The sequence below is a fragment of the Cajanus cajan genome, chromosome 6, assembly GCF_000230855.2.
Source record: "Cajanus cajan strain Asha chromosome 6, NIPB_CcT2T_4, whole genome shotgun sequence".
Lineage (NCBI taxonomy): Eukaryota > Viridiplantae > Streptophyta > Magnoliopsida > Fabales > Fabaceae > Cajanus > Cajanus cajan.
The window spans coordinates 54307059-54327179 of record NC_138522.1 but is presented as its reverse complement, the minus strand read 5'-3'; the positions used below and the strand labels follow the sequence as shown (position 1 = coordinate 54327179).

At 29.9% G+C, this 20121-nt stretch overlaps 1 protein-coding gene across 1 annotated transcript; it reads left to right on the top strand.

Annotated features, from left to right (window-relative positions):
• Nucleotides 1-8601: 8601 nt before the first annotated feature.
• On the top strand, nucleotides 8602-17570 carry LOC109796805 (pleiotropic drug resistance protein 2). The gene is made up of 20 exons (XM_020356611.3): nucleotides 8602-9112; nucleotides 9220-9340; nucleotides 9449-9537; nucleotides 9769-9853; nucleotides 11102-11392; nucleotides 11505-11595; nucleotides 11858-12758; nucleotides 12921-13081; nucleotides 13220-13323; nucleotides 13454-13619; nucleotides 13710-13793; nucleotides 14090-14223; nucleotides 14417-14749; nucleotides 14860-15150; nucleotides 15238-15321; nucleotides 15404-15537; nucleotides 15627-15854; nucleotides 16039-16210; nucleotides 16380-16634; nucleotides 17001-17570. Exons 1-20 carry the CDS (start codon nucleotides 8742-8744, stop codon nucleotides 17268-17270), a joined length of 4365 nt encoding a protein of 1454 aa, XP_020212200.2. The 5' UTR covers nucleotides 8602-8741; the 3' UTR covers nucleotides 17271-17570.
• The last annotated feature ends 2551 nt before the right edge of the window (nucleotides 17571-20121 follow it).

Genomic DNA, 20121 nt, shown 5'->3' with positions numbered 1-20121 from the left:
AAATATATTCAAAATGAGTAAGCCTTAAAGTTGATAAATTGAAGTTACGTGTCCTTGTGTTTGTTTTCTAGAATTGTTATTAAAATTATGTTTAAATACTCATTAGCTCCCTATAATTTTTTTAAAAAATTTATGATTTTGTTTTTACAGTTAAAAATGTTCTATTTTAACCTCTATATAGGGTCGATTTTGCGTATTTTAGTACCTTGAACAAATATAAAAATGGTGCTTTGGTAATTATTTGATTATGACTTAAGATCTAATTTTTCAAATTCAAATGAGTAAATAATAAACAATTTAATACACACTTGTTAAAAAAATACTTTTTAAACTTACTATTCATTTATACAAGACTATAAATTATTGTTAGGAACTTTTGTATTATGAAAAAAACTAATGATGATACATCACAATAAAAGTTTGAGGTGGTTAAGAAGTGAGAACTTTGTTGATAGACATGTTTAGACTATTCTCTTTTTAGGTATTCAAATTATAATTTAATAATAAAGAATGTTACTAATATTTTTTTAAAGGATGATAAGAGAAAACATAATAAGTGTAATAAAATTAACGTTATTGATAAATATACAAAAGTTGAAAATATACATGATTAGATAATTTCTTATATATATTATATAAAATTGACGTTATTGATAAAAGTAAACAATATATATAATATTTTTTACTCTTTTAGATTACATTTTATTTTTATGATATCATAATTTTATAGTGTAAACTATACGGTATTGCTTTAAAAGCCTCTCTATAAAAAATCAAGTGATAATACCAATTTTCATCTTATCTTTATAAATATTTAAATAATAAAGTTTGAAAGAAATTAAATTGTTTATTTATTTTTTCATTTGGCATGATCATTAAATAGTTTGCTCATCACATGAATAATAAATAAGATCATAGTTGCATGAATTTGGACACCATAATAATGAAACAAGGTTCATATATATTACTTGAAGTTATTTGGTCAAAATAAGAAGTACTTGATGTTATTGTTCTTCAAGTTCTCTTAATTAAGTCTTCTTTGAATGTTCTAGTAATTTTCTTGAATGGCTTCAAATACTCCTTAACTAACAATGGTTATAGGATAGAATCTCTGTAACAGCCCACGCAACCCGCATGAGGATATTGTCCGCTTTGGCCCACGGCCTCACGGCTTTGTTCTCGGGAATGGCCAACACCACCCCAAAACGCGTCCTCCAAGGCAAGTCCTGCCAACCCATCAGAGTAGCACAGCGACCCCACATGGCCAGATATTGTCCCCTTTGCCCTAAGGCCTCAGGGTTTTGTTCTAGGCAATGCCCTCATGGCATCCCTAAACGCGTCCTCAAGAGTAAGGTATCCACACCCATATATATGGCATGCTTCGTTCACCTTACTAGCCGATGTGGGACTTCACATATAGTCCCACATCGGTTAGGAAGGCGAACGAAGCATGCCATATATATGGGTGTGGATACCTTCCTTGTGTGGAGGCCTTTTGGGGTGGCATGCGTGCCATTGCCAGAAGCAAAACCGTGAGGCCGTGGGCCAAAGCGGACAATATCCACATGCGGGTTGCTTGGGCTGTTACATTTGGTATCAGAGCCGGGACCCGGATCGGTGTGCCAGCGAGGGCGCTGGACTCCCTTGAGGGGGGTGGATATAGTCCCACATCGGTTAGGAAGGCGAACGAAGCATGCCATATATATGGGTGTGGATACCTTCCTTGTGTGGAGGCCTTTTGGGGTGGCATGCGTGCCATTGCCAGAAGCAAAACCGTGAGGCCGTAGGCCAAAGCGGACAATATCCACATGCGGGTTGCTTGGGCTGTTACAATCCCCCCTCTCTTTCTCAAACTACATGAGTAAGTATGTCTAGACAAAAACTTTCAAGACCATATGTTTCAATACATACATTTATAGAGAGACTTACCCTTCATACAGGAATTCATTAGTTCATTCATAATATCCATTCAAACCATATCCTTTCATGTTATAATGATTTTAGTATATTATGGTTCCATTCAACTATATACTATATACTATTCAAGTACATTTATCATGTGAAATCTATTATTCGTCAATCACATTATGAATATTTTGATTCATTAAGATAATATTCAATTAACGACTTTATAAATAAATTGAAATAGGAGTATTGATACTTATTACGAAATAAAATTTCTAACACAAAATCAGTTATATGTTCAAAAAGTACTTTTTGGTTTGTTGAATTGTTTAGTAAACGGTACCATGACATGATATTTAAATTTATGTCAGAGTCCTTTTTTATTTTTCAAAAGAAATAAGAGCAAAAAAAACCCAACAAAATAACAATACTAAATTAATATAAACTAGAGTTGGGAAACGTAACCCTGCAACATCAACCTGGGATGACAACCACAGATATACTCTTGATAATAAGTTGATCAAGTTGTAGAATGATTGACTGATTGTGTTCCCAGAACACATGTAAGCTGGATTTGCGCGTTGCTTGAAACTCTCAATTTGTCAAGTATGTCCAACCTTAATTCAAAAGAGATCTTTCTCGAAAAGATTCTTTTAGACAAAGACAATTCCCAATTGAGGATCACGTTAAAGTTTTATTATATCTCAAACAAGTCAACTAGCTGAAGACGATAATGATTTATTACTTGCAAGTTGCAATCCACTCGCTCCCATGAACCTATGACATATTTGGTTTCAACTGAAGGAATGAAAAGGAAAGTACTTCGCGTGTGGTTCACAATATTTGTTCAATATCATATATATCAACAACGACTCTAAATAAAGGGATCTAACAATAACAACTAACATTGCAATGTAAATTATAATATAATAAAACACAAGTATTAGAAGTCTTGCAATTACATCAATATCTCTTAGCAGATATAGCAATGTTAGAGCTATTAATTAAGATGTCAAAAATGTTTGTGTGTGTGTTTTTTTTTAAAATAATCAAATCCATCATTTTAAAAATTGTGTTTAAAAATCATTATTTTTTATTTCTATTTTTTTTTATAAACTAAACAAATTTATTTTATTTCTAAAATTTTGTACTTTAATATTGATACAAGAGACAGAGAAGAGTAAGAGCAAATAGAGAGAAAAATATAGAAAAGAAAGAGAAGAGAAAGAAAGATGAGAAAGTGGAGAGAAATAAAAAAGTAGAAAAAATTGATAATATTTGACTTAACTTGAAATTTAACATGAATTCTTTTAAGATCAAATTCAATTCGATTCAAGTTTGGTTCAACTTAAATTACATGAACTAAGAGTTCAAATTTTTGAAACCTATACATTTCAATTTTTTATTTTATTAATAGATTTTAGATAAAATATTTATTTATTTAATTGTTTTTGGAAAGAGAAAACAAAACTTATTTTTATTAGTTTTGCAAGGCTATAAGGTACAACTCAAAAAATACATAATTACAACCAAAATTTTTATAAATAAAAAACTATTTCACCTTGCATAATATAATAGGAAATTCAATTTATAACCTATGAAATCATGTTTAGGATATTATTAACTTATAACTAAATTTTGAAGAATCTTTCAAATTTTAATAAGTTAGAATTCAATAGAAATTCAATTATATAAATTATATATTTATACATCAATCTAATTCATGAATCGAATTATAAGTAATTTAAGTCTGACTTATTTATTTATTAATCTTAAGCTCAACTCATTTAATTCATGAATCAAATTTAACAAACTAATAATTAAATTAAGTTTTAAATTATTTTCGAGTTAATTTAGTTCATTGTCACCTCTATTCTACTAACATTTATTAAGTCCTAACTCAACTCTTTTATTAAGTAGATTATGTAGGTTAATTATATGAATATATATGCAAAATGAGTAAGCCTTAAAGTTGATAAATTAAAGTTTCGTGTCATTGTGTTAGTTTCTCTAGTGTTGTTATTAGAATCGTTAGCTCCCTATAATTTTTTAAATTTTATTTTTATTTTTACAGTTAATAAAATGTCCTATTTTAACCTCTATATATAAAGGGTCAATTTTGAGTATTTTAGTACCTTGAACAAATATAAAAGTGGTGCCTTGGTAATTATTTGATTATGACTTAAGATCTAATTTTTCAAATTCAAATGTGTAAATAATAAAAAATTTAATACACAATTATTAAAAAGATACTTTTAAACTTACTATTCATTTATACAAGACTATAAATTATTGTTAGAGATTTTTGTATTATGAAAGAAAAATAATGGTGATACATCACAATAAAAGTTTGTACAAGTTAATATATTTAAGTTAAAAATCCTTATATACAAAAGTTGAAGAATTTCTTATATATATTGTATAAAATTAACGTTATTGATAAAAGTAAACAATATATATATATATATATATAGAATCAGGTGATAATACTAATTTTCATCTTATTTTTATAAATATTTAAATAATAAAGTTTGAAAGAAATTAAATTGTTTATTTGTTTTTTCATTTGGCATGATCATTAATATTTGTTCACATGAGAAGGAAAGTACTTGGCGTGTGGTTCACAATATTTGTTCTATCATCATATATATGACGTCTAAATAAAGGATCTAACAATAACAACTAACATCCTATTCTAAATTATGATATATAGTAATGCACAAGTATCAGAAGTCTTGCAATTACATCATTTCTTAGCGGATATAGCAATGTTAGAGCTATTAATTAAGATGTCCAAAAATATATTTTTTTTAAAAATAATCAAATCCATCATTTTTAAAATTGTGTTTAAAAATCATTATTTTTCATTTCTAATTTTTTTTTATAAACTAAACAAATTGATTTTATTTCTAAAATTTTGTACTTTAATATTGATACAAGAGATAAAGAAGAGTAAGAGCAAATAGAGAGAAAAATATAGAAAAGAAAGAGAAGAGAAAGAAAGATGAGAAAGTCGAGAGAAATAAAAAAGTAGAAAAAAATTGATAATATTTGACTTAACTTGAAATTTAACATGATTTTTGAACTCGATTCAAGTTTAGTTCAACTCAAATCACATGAACTAAAACTTCAAATTTTTGAAACCTATACATTTCAAATTTTCATTTTATTAATAGATTTTAGATAAAACATTTATTTATTTAATTGTTTTTGGAAAGAATAAAACAAAACTTATTTTATTGATTTTACAAGGCTATAAGGTATAATGAAAAACACACAATTACAACCAAAATTTATATAAATAAAAAACTTTGTTACCTTGCATAATATAATAAAAAAATTCAATTCATAACTATGAAATCATGTTTAGGATATTATTAACTTATAACTAAATTTTGAAAAATCTTTCAAATTTTAATAAGTTAGAATTCAATAGAAATTCAATTATATAAATTATATATTTATACATCAAGCTAATTCATGAATCGAATTATAAGTAATTTAAGTCTGGCTCATTTATTTATTGATCTCAAATTCAACTCATTTAATTCATGAATCAAATTTAACGAACTAATAATCAAATTGAGTTTTAAAATTATTTTTGAATTAGTTTGATTCATTGTCACCCCTATTCTACTAATATTTGTTAAGTCCGAACTCGACTCTTTTATTAAGTAGACTATATGGGTTAATCAAAGATTTCTAAACTCCTCGATAGATGTGTTAAGATTAAATCTCTAAACAATGTTGTATTATATACAATATTTAAAATTTGAGTTTGATATTAAATACTATAATATATGGAAATGGTTCATTAGAGGAGAGTGGAGAAAAGATTTATAATTATTAATGAAATATTTTTAATATGAATTATTCATGGTAAATGGTTAATAAAATATATTTGTTATTTTCATATAAAAATATTTTCTCATGCCACGTTATAAGACTATATTTTTTTTAATTATATTATTTATTTTATTTTACACTTTTCTTCCTTCTTTTCTTAACTCACTTTTTTATTATGTACAATATAACACTGAGACAATTAGATATGAATTTAAAATTATATGTAAGTTACTCAATTTTATCTTATCATTAAGCGGATATTATTGGGTTTCAAATCTCTCCTTATGTTTAAAATAGTTATAATAATATAAATTAGAATGGCATCACTCTTTATCAAATGTTAGTCTCATGTAAAGTTATGTTTTGGACAACATTATAATTTCATTTAACTTAATGAGTTATTGGCTGCGCACTACCTACATCTCTTCTATTAATGTTAAAATATAGATTCAAAGCAATGTATTAATGATTTGATTGCACTTTTCAATTTTATAAACTCATGTATCAACCCATCAACTTCGAATTAAATGAAAAGTTGAGCTAAGTTGACTTATAATTTTTTATTTTGTGATTTTTACTTATTGACATTATTTTATGATATTTTATTTATTTATTAAGATTTATTTATGATTGTATTTGTATATTTATTTTTATCATTGTTGATAAACTTATTTGTGGTTATATTGTGAATTTAATTTAACATTTTTGATAAATTTATTTAATTCTTATTGATAGACTTATTAAGTACATGTCTTATTTGAGCATTTAAATCATTTGAATAATTACTAGTTTTATAACATTTTTTTTTCTTTTTTAAAATTATATTTGATATAAAATTTAAAGAAAATTTATTAAAAGAAATAATTATAACTTTATAAATTGGATGGTCAACTGGACCCAACTTCCAACCCACCATGAGTTGGATGATTGGGTTAAGATTTTCAATTCAATAAAAAAATAAGTCCAAATAAATCCAATTCATTGTTGACCCATTTTACATCTTTAATTTTTTCTAATTCAAAATGAGGGGGATTTGACGTTAAACTCCTTCACTAGCATTTTCAAGTATGATTTTACATAAATAATAATATATTATATTATTATTATGTAATTAATATGTTATTAAAATAATAATATTCATATGCAAATTTATATTGAGAAAAGTGTTCATAATTAATATTTAAAGGTATTTTTAATAACATATAATTTTCTTTTAAAAATGCCTTTAAAAAGATTATGCTATTAAAACAATAATGTTTATATATATACTTATTCTCTTTTTCACTCTTCTTCTACATTGTTTTTTTTTTTCTCTTTTGCTTGACGCATTACATCATTTGTTGTATCAATTACTTTTTTTTTCCTTCGTGACATATCTCCCACTCATTTCCTTATGTTGGTATTAATGAATAAAAAAGATCGAGATCTCTTATTCAACTAAAAAAATAAGATAGAAGAGATAATAATAAACAAAAAAAAGTGTAAGAAAAAGAATAAAAAAGAGGCCTTGTGACTTAGAAAAGGCAGACACAAAATTTCACACAAATATGATGTTCGGCATTTTCATTCCAATTGCATCATTTATATAATTAATCGTAAAATAGGTCCATGTTGTTGCGAGAAGAGATCACCTAAACGCTCGTTTTGGTTGTTCTTAGGGAATCTAAGGAAGAGATCGCTTTGGAATCTTTAGAAACCTTATATTATAACTGGGTAATTAATGGGGTTAGTGGACATCATCAAGGGAATATCTTCCCAAGGTGCGCTGCTTAATTGTCACATAATAATTAATTAATTAACACTGCTAACGAATCAATTCTAACTAATAATAATTAGATAATGATGACCTAGTACAACCTGTACGTTGGAACAGGTGATCAATTCACCTCAATCTGTAATCAAAATAAATCTTTTCTTCGGAGACAGAACGATTAAGGCATGTTATATTACACTACAGCCTGTTTGGAAACACGTATCTATATCAATCGTATCGAGCCAATAAAACTACGTCAAAATAGAATAATAATACACAAGCTACGTACGTTCTTCACCTTTTCCCTCATAAGTAAAAATTATAACAATAGAATTCAATCTAAAATTATGTGTATATTATTCAAAATTCATTACTAAATAGTAATTTACTTATTTATGCTTCACTTTAGACTGACTTAATTTGTTTCAAACACACTTAAGTACCAATATTACCATTCGTTCATCCCCAATCCACCCAACACAACACATGAGATGGTGTAGTTAAATATTTTGCTTATCAAGCGGTTAGTTATTATTAAATATTTTAATATTCTTATAATACTATTAACCACCTATGAGACAAAATTAGTCATTAAGACATTTTAATAACTTCATCATACTATTAACTATATAATTATTGACACAAACATGTTCATTATATTATAAAATTAATGATATTTTACAAAATCAATAATACCGTACATATATTTAAACATGTTGTCAACCATATACGATCATCAATGATCTCGTGACATTATTAATCCCTTGCTATGTTGTATTGACATTAAATGAAGCACGTAATCACGTGAACTTTAAGTAAAAGTTTCCATGTGCATATTGATGATTTTCAAATAAATAAGTAATAAGACAAAAAAAGAGATAATAAACAAAACATTAACATTACCTACCAAATAAAAAATTTAGGGTGATGTAAGTTCAGTTAAGGGGGTGAAAATGATCCAAGTTTCCAACAAAGAAAAAAACGTGCCAACTAGCTAGCTGAATGATGAATGATGAATGATGAAAGCGATCCTCTTCCAATCCTTTCACAGAGCACACGTAACTTTCTCATCACTCATAGTCTTATATATATAATATACACACAAACAACAATCCATTTCCACCGCTTCTTCCTCCTTCTTGCAAACCAAGTGCATGTTATGTTTTGCAGGAGACACACGCACATATATATACATGTAACTAAGCTGTTAATCATAAGTTCATAACTCAAAAGAGGAATGGAATCGGCACTGCCACTGGCGGAGGATGACTTGGCCCTATCAACGAGCAGTCGCCGGAGCTGGACGTCGGTGAGTTTCAGGGAGGTGTGGACGGCGGCGCCGGACGTGTTCAACTTGAGTGGCCGCCACACGCACGAGGAGGACGAGCAAGAGCTCAAATGGGCCGCCATAGAGCGCTTGCCAACTTTTGAACGCATGAGAAAAGGCGTGCTCAAGCACGTGCTCGACGATGGTCACGTGGTCCTCCACCAAGTCGACGTTGCCAACCTTGGATTACACCACAAGAAGCTCTTAATCGACAACATACTTAAGATTGTCGAGGAAGATAATGAGAAATTTCTACACAGACTTAGAGATAGAGTCGATAGGTAATTAGTACGTACGTGTTTAATTCATGTATCATGTTACTTCTCTATATTTACTTAATTTATCACCTTTTTTTTTTTTTACATGGTTTGCGTTTGTTATGTTGCAGAGTGGGGATTAAAATTCCAAAGATTGAAGTTCGGTGTGAGAATTTATCGGTGGAGGGAGATGTGTATGTTGGGAGTAGAGCACTTCCTACCCTGCTTAATACTACTCTCAATGCTTTTGAGGTACTTGTTTTGTTCCTTGTTGTTTTTGTCCATTGAATCAGATTCAAAACATGATGATTTATTAAATATACTAGTGCTTTCTCTGATTATTTTGTTTATATACGGCAGAGTGTTCTTGGAATGTTTCACCTTGCACCGTCTAAGAAGAGAGAAATCCAGATTCTTAAAAATATTAGTGGAATCGTGAAACCATCAAGGTAGTTCTATCAAAGTTTGACCAGAATAGCTTAAGCGAAAAGTGTTATTAGTAGTTTCAAAGATGGATGAATATTTGCTTGTGCTGTATTTAGAACAGTTTTCTCTCAAGAATCGAGTTCTACAAAATAATAACATTATATTTGATGCATTATTCGTTTGTTGACTGCCAGTTGTATTTGGCAATTTGTTTTATGGTATTTAACTTATTTTATTTGTTGTGGAAATCTCAGGATGACTCTTCTTTTGGGTCCCCCATGTTCTGGGAAAACAACATTGCTTTTGGCGCTTGCAGGGAAGCTTGATCGTGATTTAAGGGTTTGTTCTCATCATCTGTTACAATCGGTTCACTTTTCCCACACTTTTCACTTTTTGGTCTTACTTGAAAATTTTAGATCCCAATTTTTTTTATTGCAAATTTAGCTCATCTAGTTTTCAAAAATCAATTAATATTGATTTATTTAAGAATATATTACTTAAAATTAAACAAAAAAATATTAATGTATTTTAAAATTAATATTAGTTTACGTATCAACATGATATCTAAAATTAAATAGATGTTAATGTGTTTGTGAATAACATTACTTAGTAGTTACTTAGTCATATTGATTTTCATATAAAGAATAACATTGTTTTTTTACTAGATATATGTTACTTTTTTATTTCAATTAAAATTATAATCTATTAAAATATTTTTTAAAATTGTTAATGCTATTGTTTTCTTACATGTATAACTAATTGTCCAACAATATCATTCACAAATAAGTTAACATTTTCTATTTAATCTTAAATGACATGTTTGTTATGATAAAAAAGTCTCACATAATTAAAAAAGTAAAAAAATACGAATTTATGATCAACACAATGATTTAATCCTAAAGTGCATAATAATATAGAGACATGTGTAAATATGCACAACTAAACTAAATATTAAGGAGATGTTTGGTACATGGAAATTTTTTTACTTTCAAGGGAATCCGATGATGTTGGAAGTGTTATATTTTCATGTTTGGTTTGTCATTTAAAAAATAACAGTTTTAAAAAACATTATTTCTAAAGAATGATTTTTACATAGATTTTCCATTGAGTTATTTATAGGGAGGTAGAAAACTAACATTCTCAAATTAAAATTAAAGTTTTAATACAGTAAAAACTTCATGTTATCTTTATTTATTTATTTAATATAATAATTCATTCTTGGATAACATTTATAAACATTTTTATAAATATTTATGACCAACTAGATTTTCATCATTCTTGGAGATCATGAGTTTTAGGATTTAAGATTTTTATACATGAAAAAAATTGTTATGTACCAAATGGCTTAAACTTCTTTGATAAAAATATATCCCACTAAATACAAATACAAATACAAATCGATCTATGGGTAGATCAATACTACTTAATCTTGAAAATTATAGAGACTAAATTTGCAATAAAAATTTTGAAAGACTAAAATTGTACATTTAATTGTAGGGATATAAGGCTTACTTTAATCATATCTCCTTATCATCCTATGTGTATCTTTTTAATAACAAAGTGAGCTTTATGGTGAGATGTGATCAGGCGTCTGGGAGAATCACTTACTGTGGCCATGAGCTAAACGAATTTGTTGCACAAAAGACATGTGCCTACATTAGTCAACACGACGTTCACTATGGAGAAATGACAGTGAGAGAGACATTAGATTTTTCAGGACGTTGTCTAGGTGTTGGTACTAGGTATGAAGCGTTGGTGGAACTCTCAAGAAGGGAGAGAGAAGCAGGAATAAAGCCAGATCCTGAGATTGATGCATTCATGAAGGCTATAGCATTATCAGGCCAAAAAACCAGTTTGGTAACAGATTATGTTCTCAAGGTTGGTGTCTCTCTCTGTCTCCACTTCAAATTTTAAAAATGACCTCTATGCCTCTATTTTATCCATTTTGTATGTGTGTAATCTAACATTAACATCTATTATGTTCTGGCAGATACTTGGGTTGGACATATGTGCTGACATTATGCTTGGAGATGACATGAGAAGAGGCATCTCTGGTGGACAGAAGAAGCGAGTGACAACAGGTTAAATTTTTCCTTAGTAGACGCATCATAACCAACAAACCGAAGTTACTAAATATTCAATCTCACACACCATATAATTAAACTAACTCATGTTGTATGCTAGAGTTTCAATTCCCTTCTAAAAATATATTATTATTATTATTCAAATATTCTTGTAATAATGACCTAGAATCTTTCAAACTAATGGCTTTTAAATACGCATTTGTAATTATCTATTAGAGTGTTAGTTAATAATATCTGCTTTAATCGTAATTGGATGCAGGGGAGATGCTGGTAGGACCCGCAAAGGCACTATTTATGGATGAAATATCAACAGGATTAGACAGTTCCACCACCTTTCAGATATGCAAGTTCATGAGGCAAATGGTTCATATAATGGACGTGACCATGGTGATTTCTCTTCTACAACCAGCACCAGAGACGTTTCAACTCTTTGATGACATCATCCTACTTTCAGAAGGTCAAATTGTCTACCAAGGTCCACGTGAGAATGTGCTACAGTTCTTTGAGCACATGGGTTTCACGTGTCCAGAGAGAAAAGGAGTTGCTGATTTCTTACAAGAAGTAACATCCAAAAAAGACCAACAACAATATTGGTCTAGAAAAGATGAACCTCACAGATATATTTCCGTTCCTGAATTTGTAAAAGCCTTTAGTTCATTTAACATTGGAGTGCAACTTGCTACTGAACTTGGGGTTCCCTATGACAAGAACCAAACCCACCCAGCTGCATTAGTGAAAGACAAGTATGGTATATCAAACTGGGAACTATTAAAGGCATGCTTTTCAAGAGAATGGTTACATATGAAGCGCAGTTCTTTTGTATATATATTCAAGACATCACAAATAACAATCATGTCTATTATTACCTTTACTGTATTCCTTAGAACAGAAATGTCAGTTGGCACTGTTCAAGATGGAGAAAAGTTCTATGGAGCATTATTCTTTAGTGTAATAAATGTGATGTTTAATGGGATGGCAGAACTATCTATGACTGTGTTTAGGCTTCCTGTCTTTTACAAACAAAGGGATTTCATGTTCTTCCCTGCATGGGCATTTGGTTTGCCTATATGGATTCTTAGGATCCCTCTCTCCATTATGGAATCAGGGATATGGATTATCCTTACATATTACACAATTGGGTTTGCTCCTTCTGCTAGCAGGTAATGAGTTTAGTACAATGAATTGGGCAATGTAAAGCAACTTTAACCATATTTACAGTGTTTTATTTCTTTTTTGGCTATGCTATAATAGTTATAACTGCCATAGACTAGAACTAGAAGATAACAAGCTATTAATTCACAATTGTTCCTCCGTTTCATCAGATTTTTCCGACAATTCTTGGCATTATTTGGCATTCATCAGATGGCGCTCTCTCTATTTCGGTTTGTTGCATCAGCTGGTAGAACACTAGTTGTTTCTAATACACTGGGTACCTTGACCTTGCAATTGATTTTTGTGCTAGGAGGTTTTATTGTTGCCAAAGGTAAGTCGTTGATCACTTTTTAATTTTGGATAAATCTTTTAGTTTAAGAAGCCTTAATATGATCACATATGCTGAGTTTTTCTTCTCTATAGTTCACACAAATACTTATTGCAACGTATTTTCTTTTGGTGCTTGTAGATGACATTGAGCCATGGATGATATGGGGCTATTATATATCTCCTTTGATGTATGGTCAGAATGCCATAGTAATGAATGAATTCTTAGATAAAAGATGGAGTAAAGTAAGAAATCAATTTTCTCATCACTTGGGTTACATCCTTGCAAACAGCAAGATAAACTTGTTCCAAGAATTAGTTACTTCTATTATATGAACTTGAAGCATTGTTAAACAGTCTTTTTAATCTGTTACAGCCAAATACAGACCCTAGAATTAATGCACCTACAGTTGGAAAGGTGCTTCTCAAATCTAAAAGCTTCTATACAGAAGAATATTGGTTTTGGATCTGCATTGGAGCCTTGTTTGGGTTTTCTCTTCTCTTCAACCTCTTATTCATTGTTGCTTTAACTTACTTGAATCGTAAGTTATATCCTTTTGATTTTCAAAGTCTGCAATTGAATAAACTTTTCACCTTTGATAAACCCTCTTAATGTCAAACCAAAATTTCAGCTTTGGGTGATTCAAAAGCAGTCATTGCGGACGAAGGTGATAAAAAGAATATGAAGTTATCCTCTAGACAACATATCCTTGAAGGTTTGAGAACCTATATTTTGCCTTATTTCTTGATGATTCCAAGTATATTTCATTTTTATTTGGAAAAATGTAGGTTACGAATCAACAGAATGAATTTTGTTTCAGAAACTTGCATCTTTATTCTAATTTAGTTGCAAGTGCAACAGTTCCTATTAATTAGATTTGAGTGTTTGAATATACATTCTTTTCTTCTTTTTGCTATGATGTTTTTAGAAAAAATTGGTTGTACTTTGTTCTCTCGCAATTCAATGACACCATCACCTTTTAAGCTTCTAATCCTTTTTGAAAATTAGCAGGTATAGATATGGCAGTGAAAAGTTCTTCAGAAATTGCTAGTTCTTCGAACCAAGAACCAAGAGGAATGGTTCTACCGTTTCAACCTCTTTCACTTGCATTCAGTAATATTAGCTACTACGTAGATATGCCAGCAGTAAGTAACTAAATTCTAGAAAGTGCATTCAATTCATTTGTGCTTTCCTTACAATGACATGTTTATGATTACAAAAACATTCCTTCTTTCGAATGTCCATATCTTCTTGGTCTTGTAACATCACAAAGAGCTTAGCTTTGTTGAATGTAATAAATATAAAATCTCGTTTAACTCTTAGGTTATTTTTAATCAGGAAATGAAGAGTCGAGGAATCAATAAAGATCGACTTCAACTACTACAAGATGTTAGTGGTGCTTTTAGACCATGCATATTGACAGCACTTGTAGGTGTTAGTGGTGCTGGGAAGACAACCCTTATGGATGTATTGGCAGGAAGAAAAACAGGTGGATACATTGAAGGAAGTATTAGCGTCTCAGGTTATCCAAAGAACCAATCAACATTTGCTCGAGTTAGCGGTTACTGCGAACAGAATGACATTCATTCTCCACATGTTACTGTCTATGAATCACTCTTATTTTCCGCTTGGCTTCGTCTTCCTTCAAATGTAAATACACAAACACGAAAGGTATGTTGGAACAAACTGCCATATTGGTCACTAATAAGTAACAATTAACCAAGTTTTTGATGCACTCTTAATATAATTTTGAAGTGGTTATATTTCTATTGGTGGTGCAGATGTTTGTTGAAGAAGTTATGGAGTTGGTTGAGCTTAACCCAATCAGAGATGCAGTTGTGGGTCTTCCAGGAGTGGATGGTCTATCAACAGAACAAAGGAAAAGGCTTACTATTGCTGTAGAATTGGTTGCCAACCCTTCAATTATCTTCATGGATGAACCAACATCTGGCCTTGATGCTAGAGCTGCTGCTATTGTCATGCGAACTGTGAGAAACACAGTGGACACTGGGAGAACCGTTGTGTGTACAATTCATCAACCAAGCATAGACATTTTTGAAGCTTTTGATGAGGTAAGTATGGACTCTAGACTGTGAAGTTTCTGTTATTTGTTTTATTGATTTTTGCATATAACTTTGTTTTTTTTTTTGTTGCTGTAGCTTTTGTTGATGAAAAGAGGAGGACAAGTTATCTATGCTGGACCTCTTGGTCGCCACTCACATAAGCTAATAGAATATTTTGAAGTGAGTGTTAAAGCTTTTCTATGTCTATATCGTCTTTAGACCTTAGTTTCCTATATTTATATCTGTTGTGCATGTATGTCAGGCTATTCCAGGGGTGCCAAAAATTAAGGATGGTCATAATCCTGCCACATGGATGCTTGACATCAGCTCTACTTCAATGGAGGCTCGTCTTGAGGTAGATTTTGCAGAGATTTATGCCAAGTCTACCCTTTACCGGTATGATTTTTCATGCTATAGTTATGTTACTTTATATGTTTATAAGAATTCTGTCTTTATAACTCTTGTTTTCTCTGTACTTTCTTCAGCAAGAATCAAGAACTTATTGAGGAGCTCAGTACCTCAGTACCAGATTCTAAGGACTTGTATTTCCCAACTAAATATTCCCAATCGTTTCTTGTTCAGTGCAAAGCAAACTTCTGGAAACAATATTGGTCTTACTGGAGATACCCTCAGTATAATGCTGTCCGATTCTTCATGACTATAGTCATTGGAATACTGTTTGGTCTGATATTCTGGGATAAAGCCAAAAAAACGTAAGTCATTCGACAATGTACATATTGAACTTGTTGTCTATAATATTAAAGACACAAAAAGGCTTTGCTTACCACTCTTACCAATTATGTTTGGTATTCTCTTAACTCATAGTCTTTCACATTAAAATTTGCATTTCAAGTTACTATTCCATTTTGGTGTTTGCTTATCAAATTTGATTGGCAGCCATAAACAACAAGACTTGATGAATCTTTTGGGAGCCATGTACGGGGCTGTGCTTTTTCTTGGAGCCTTGAATGCTTCATCAGTGCAACCAGTTGTTGCCATTGAAAGAACTATCTTCTATCGTGAAAGAGCAGCAGGGATGTACTCTGCATTGCCCTATGCATTTGGTCAGGTACAAAACCAAAGAAACAGTGACATAAAGACACCCTTTAGATGGATTTAACTTGACAAAAAAACTAACAAATTCATTTTTCTTATTCTGTTTTGGAAATGACAAATCATCTTTTGATAAGATCCATGGAGAAAGTCCTAGTTCTAAAATCACTTCATTGATCGTGCAGGTGGCAATAGAGGCAATTTATAACGTAATTCAAGCAACCATTTACTCTCTTATCCTTTTCCCCATGATTGGTTTTGAGTGGGAGGCAAAATACTTCTTTTGGTTCCACTACTATATATTCATGTGCTTTATGTACTTCACCTTGTATGGGATGATGATTGTAGCCCTAACACCGGGTCATCAAGTTGCTGCCATTTGTATGTCTTTCTTCTTGAGTTTCTGGAACTTGTTCTCTGGCTTTATCATTCCTAGGATGGTAAGTGATTTATTAAGTAATTCATAGAACTTGTTTGAATAAACTTTTCCTGAAGTACTTCTAGGAAAAAAAAAATAGGAAGAAAAAATAAAAAACGTTTATTCATAATCTAAATAAATTAATTTGTAGAAATTTTCTTATATAATTCCTCTAAAAAAGGTACAAATAAACTTATACATAAATTAATTTTAACTTATTTTATTTAATTTATGACGAAATTTATTTTATTTTATTTTCATATTTTTTCCTTTCCTCTTAGAAGTGTTATGGAGAAGTTTATCAAAATAGACACATAATTTAATTCTAGAAATGTTATGTTACTCTTTCTTTGCATGTCAAAGCTTATATTTCTCCCAAATGTTACAGCAAATTCCTATGTGGTGGAGATGGTACTATTGGGCTTCTCCCGTTGCATGGACATTATATGGGCTTATTGCCTCACAACTGGGTGACAAGAATGCAGAATTGGAGATACCAGGTGCTGGAAGCATGGGAATGAAGGAATTTCTTAAACAAAATTTGGGTTTTGACCATGACTTCCTTCCAGCTGTTGCTGTTGCTCATGCAGGATGGGTTCTCCTCTTCACGTTTGTTTTTGCCTATGGCATCAAATTCTTGAATTTCCAAAAAAGATAGCCTCAGCAAAGTCATATTAGTCTTAGGATTTTAGTGAGGAGTTCATGTCCTCATTACAACACTCGTTGCCTTTTCTGCGAGCTCAAGTAGCCGGAGGTGCTCTCGGAGCTCTGGATCATGTTCCTATCAAAGTCTTCTTCAGAACTCCTATATCATCAACAATTGCCTCATATCATACGTAACCACATTTTGTACTTGAAAGTTCAATAATTACTAATATAAGTTTAATTCAAATAATAGGAGATTAATATATATATATATATATATATATATATATATATATATATATATATATATATATATATAACACACACACAACGAGACACATTTTCGTTGTATATATACTAAACAAAAATTGATGTACAATTAATATCAGTTTCGAGACTTGTGCAAAGTATCCTCTATTTAAATAGCGAGATATTATTCGTTTTAGATTTAAGTTTTTATAATTTTATTTGTAATTATTTTTTTAAAAAAATTTAATATTAAAATATATGTAAGTTTTATATATAAATTATTTTTTTTTTCTCTTGTTTTATCAAGATATTATTTATCTCCTAACATTTAAAAATAGTGCATTATACCTTAGAAGTTCATATCCGTACGTATTTTCAACATTGAAGGAGAACAATTTAAAGAAATTAATATTTTACAGATAAAAATGGTCCTTGATTGTGAGAATACTTAGGTAACGTATTTAAAGATTCAATTGGAGCAAAGGAATTGAGGAGAGGTTTACGGGTTTGCAAATCAGATGCGGATTGGTAAATGATGTTTTCCCAGAAAATGCGCAAGTTAATATATATGCCAAGTGTGTCAGGAAGGAGGAACATACTGCATCACTTAGAAATTTGATGATTCTGTCACTTTGAGTTACATGTATGATTTTGTTTAAGGATGATCATATGTATACCTCCTATTTTTTTTATAAATATATCTTTTATGCTTTTTTTAAAGAAAAATTCTTAAAATATCCTTCTAATTAATTTTTATTTTAAGTTTTATATTTAAGATTATTATTTTCATTCATCCTTTTCTTCATTTTTTTCTTTCTCTTCTAGTTTATCTCTCTAGTTATTCTTTATTAATTTTATTCTTTTTTATTTTTCTTCTTTTGACAATCATGACAATTATACTTTATTTTTTTGTTTTTTAAATTCTATTTTTTTTACTTTTAACGTTATCATTCTTTAAATTTTAATTTTTATTCAATGTATTATTCTGTACATTCAATATAATGTACGAATTAACTGTAAAATTATATTTTTTATTTATAATTTTTTTTGTAATTTATTTAATATTACTTATGCATAACGGAAGAAATAATTGATTGAATTTTTTTGCAAGTTACATGTATTGGTAACTATAGTGGATGACACAGGACATAAGCATTCCATTGAATTTTTTTTTTATACTTCTAGAAAAAAAATATTCTGGAAGTTTAATTAGTGTTTTGAAAAATATTTTCTAAAATAGTAAAATTAGTATTCTGAAAAATATTTTTCGCAAATATGTTATTTTACATAATTTTTAAAAAGTACTTTTTTGAAATGTGTTGTTTTATATAATGCTTTCGCAACCGTAAATGTAATGTTCTAGAAAGTGCTTTTTTAAAATATATAAAAAAAAATACTTAAATATGTTTAAACTACCTCGAATTAACTCGATTTTCAGATTATTACTTTTTAAAAAAATTGTTAAAATTACTTGACAATTTTTTTTTTCAATTTAGTACTTAACGTTAGTTTCCTCTGTAAATGATGACATGGCAAACGAATTGTCACATTATCACCCAACAATGTCTGCCACATCATCCAAGGGATTGTCACGTGGACATGGTGATGACATGGCAAACACTGTTAGGTGATGACGTGGCAGTCTGTCTGCCACATCATCACTTGATAGAGGGGGTACTAAATTGAAGAAAAAATTAGTCAGGTATTTAAAACAATAAATAATAAATTAATAAGTAGTAATCTGAAAATCAACCTAATTGAAGGTAGTAATCTGAAAACTGACCTAATTGAAGGTAGTAATCTGAAAATTGTCACTGAAGGACAACCTATTTTGAGGCCACCATATTTCGATTGCATAAATTACACTAAGTGAAAGGAGTATATGCGAATATTCATACAATCCATCGACTTCAAACTTTAGTTTGTCATAAAAAATGGACCAAAAATTCCAACAAAGATAGTGGACAATGAAGAAGTGGAGAAAAGTGAAGATTAATAAGATGAAGAAGACATAAAACACCTGTAACTAGAAACAAAAGCAACAAATGTTTTATATTGTGCCATGAATTAAGATACTTTCGAAAAAAATTTCAAGTGCAGCTTAAATATGTTCAAACTACTTTCAATTAGGCCGATTTTCAAATTCCTACCTCCAATTAGGTCGGTTTTCAGATTACTACTTTCAATTAGGTCGGTTTTCAGATTACTACCTATTAATTTATTATTTTTTGTTTTAAATACCTAACTAATTTTTTTTCTTCAATTTAGTACCTGAAGTTGGTCCCCCTCTGTCAAGTGATGACGTGACAGACAGACTGCCACGTCATCACCCAACAGTGTTTGTCACATCATCACCATGTCCACGTGACAGTCCCTTGGATGACATGGTAGACACTATTGGGTGATGATGTGACAGTTCGTTTGTCACGTCATCATTTAACATAGCAAACTAACGTCAAGTACTAAATTAAAAAAAAAAATTGTCAGATAATTTTAACAAATTTTTTTAAAAAAAGTATTAATATGAAAATCGAGCTAATTTGAGGTAGTTTAAACATATTTAAGCCTTAAAAAATACAATTTTAGGAAATACTTTCTGGAACACTAATTTCATT

What these genes read in the sequence shown, in the direction of transcription:
- LOC109796805 (XM_020356611.3), top strand. Translation starts at nt 8,742, where the DNA reads ATGGAATCGGCACTGCCACTGGCGGAGGATGACTTGGCCCTATCAACG. An exon ending in TAAATACACAAACACGAAAG is followed by an intron (nt 14,750 to 14,859) that starts GTATGTTGGAAC and finishes TTGGTGGTGCAG; the next exon opens with ATGTTTGTTGAAGAAGTTAT. An exon ending in TGGGATAAAGCCAAAAAAAC is followed by an intron (nt 15,855 to 16,038) that starts GTAAGTCATTCG and finishes TTTGATTGGCAG; the next exon opens with CCATAAACAACAAGACTTGA.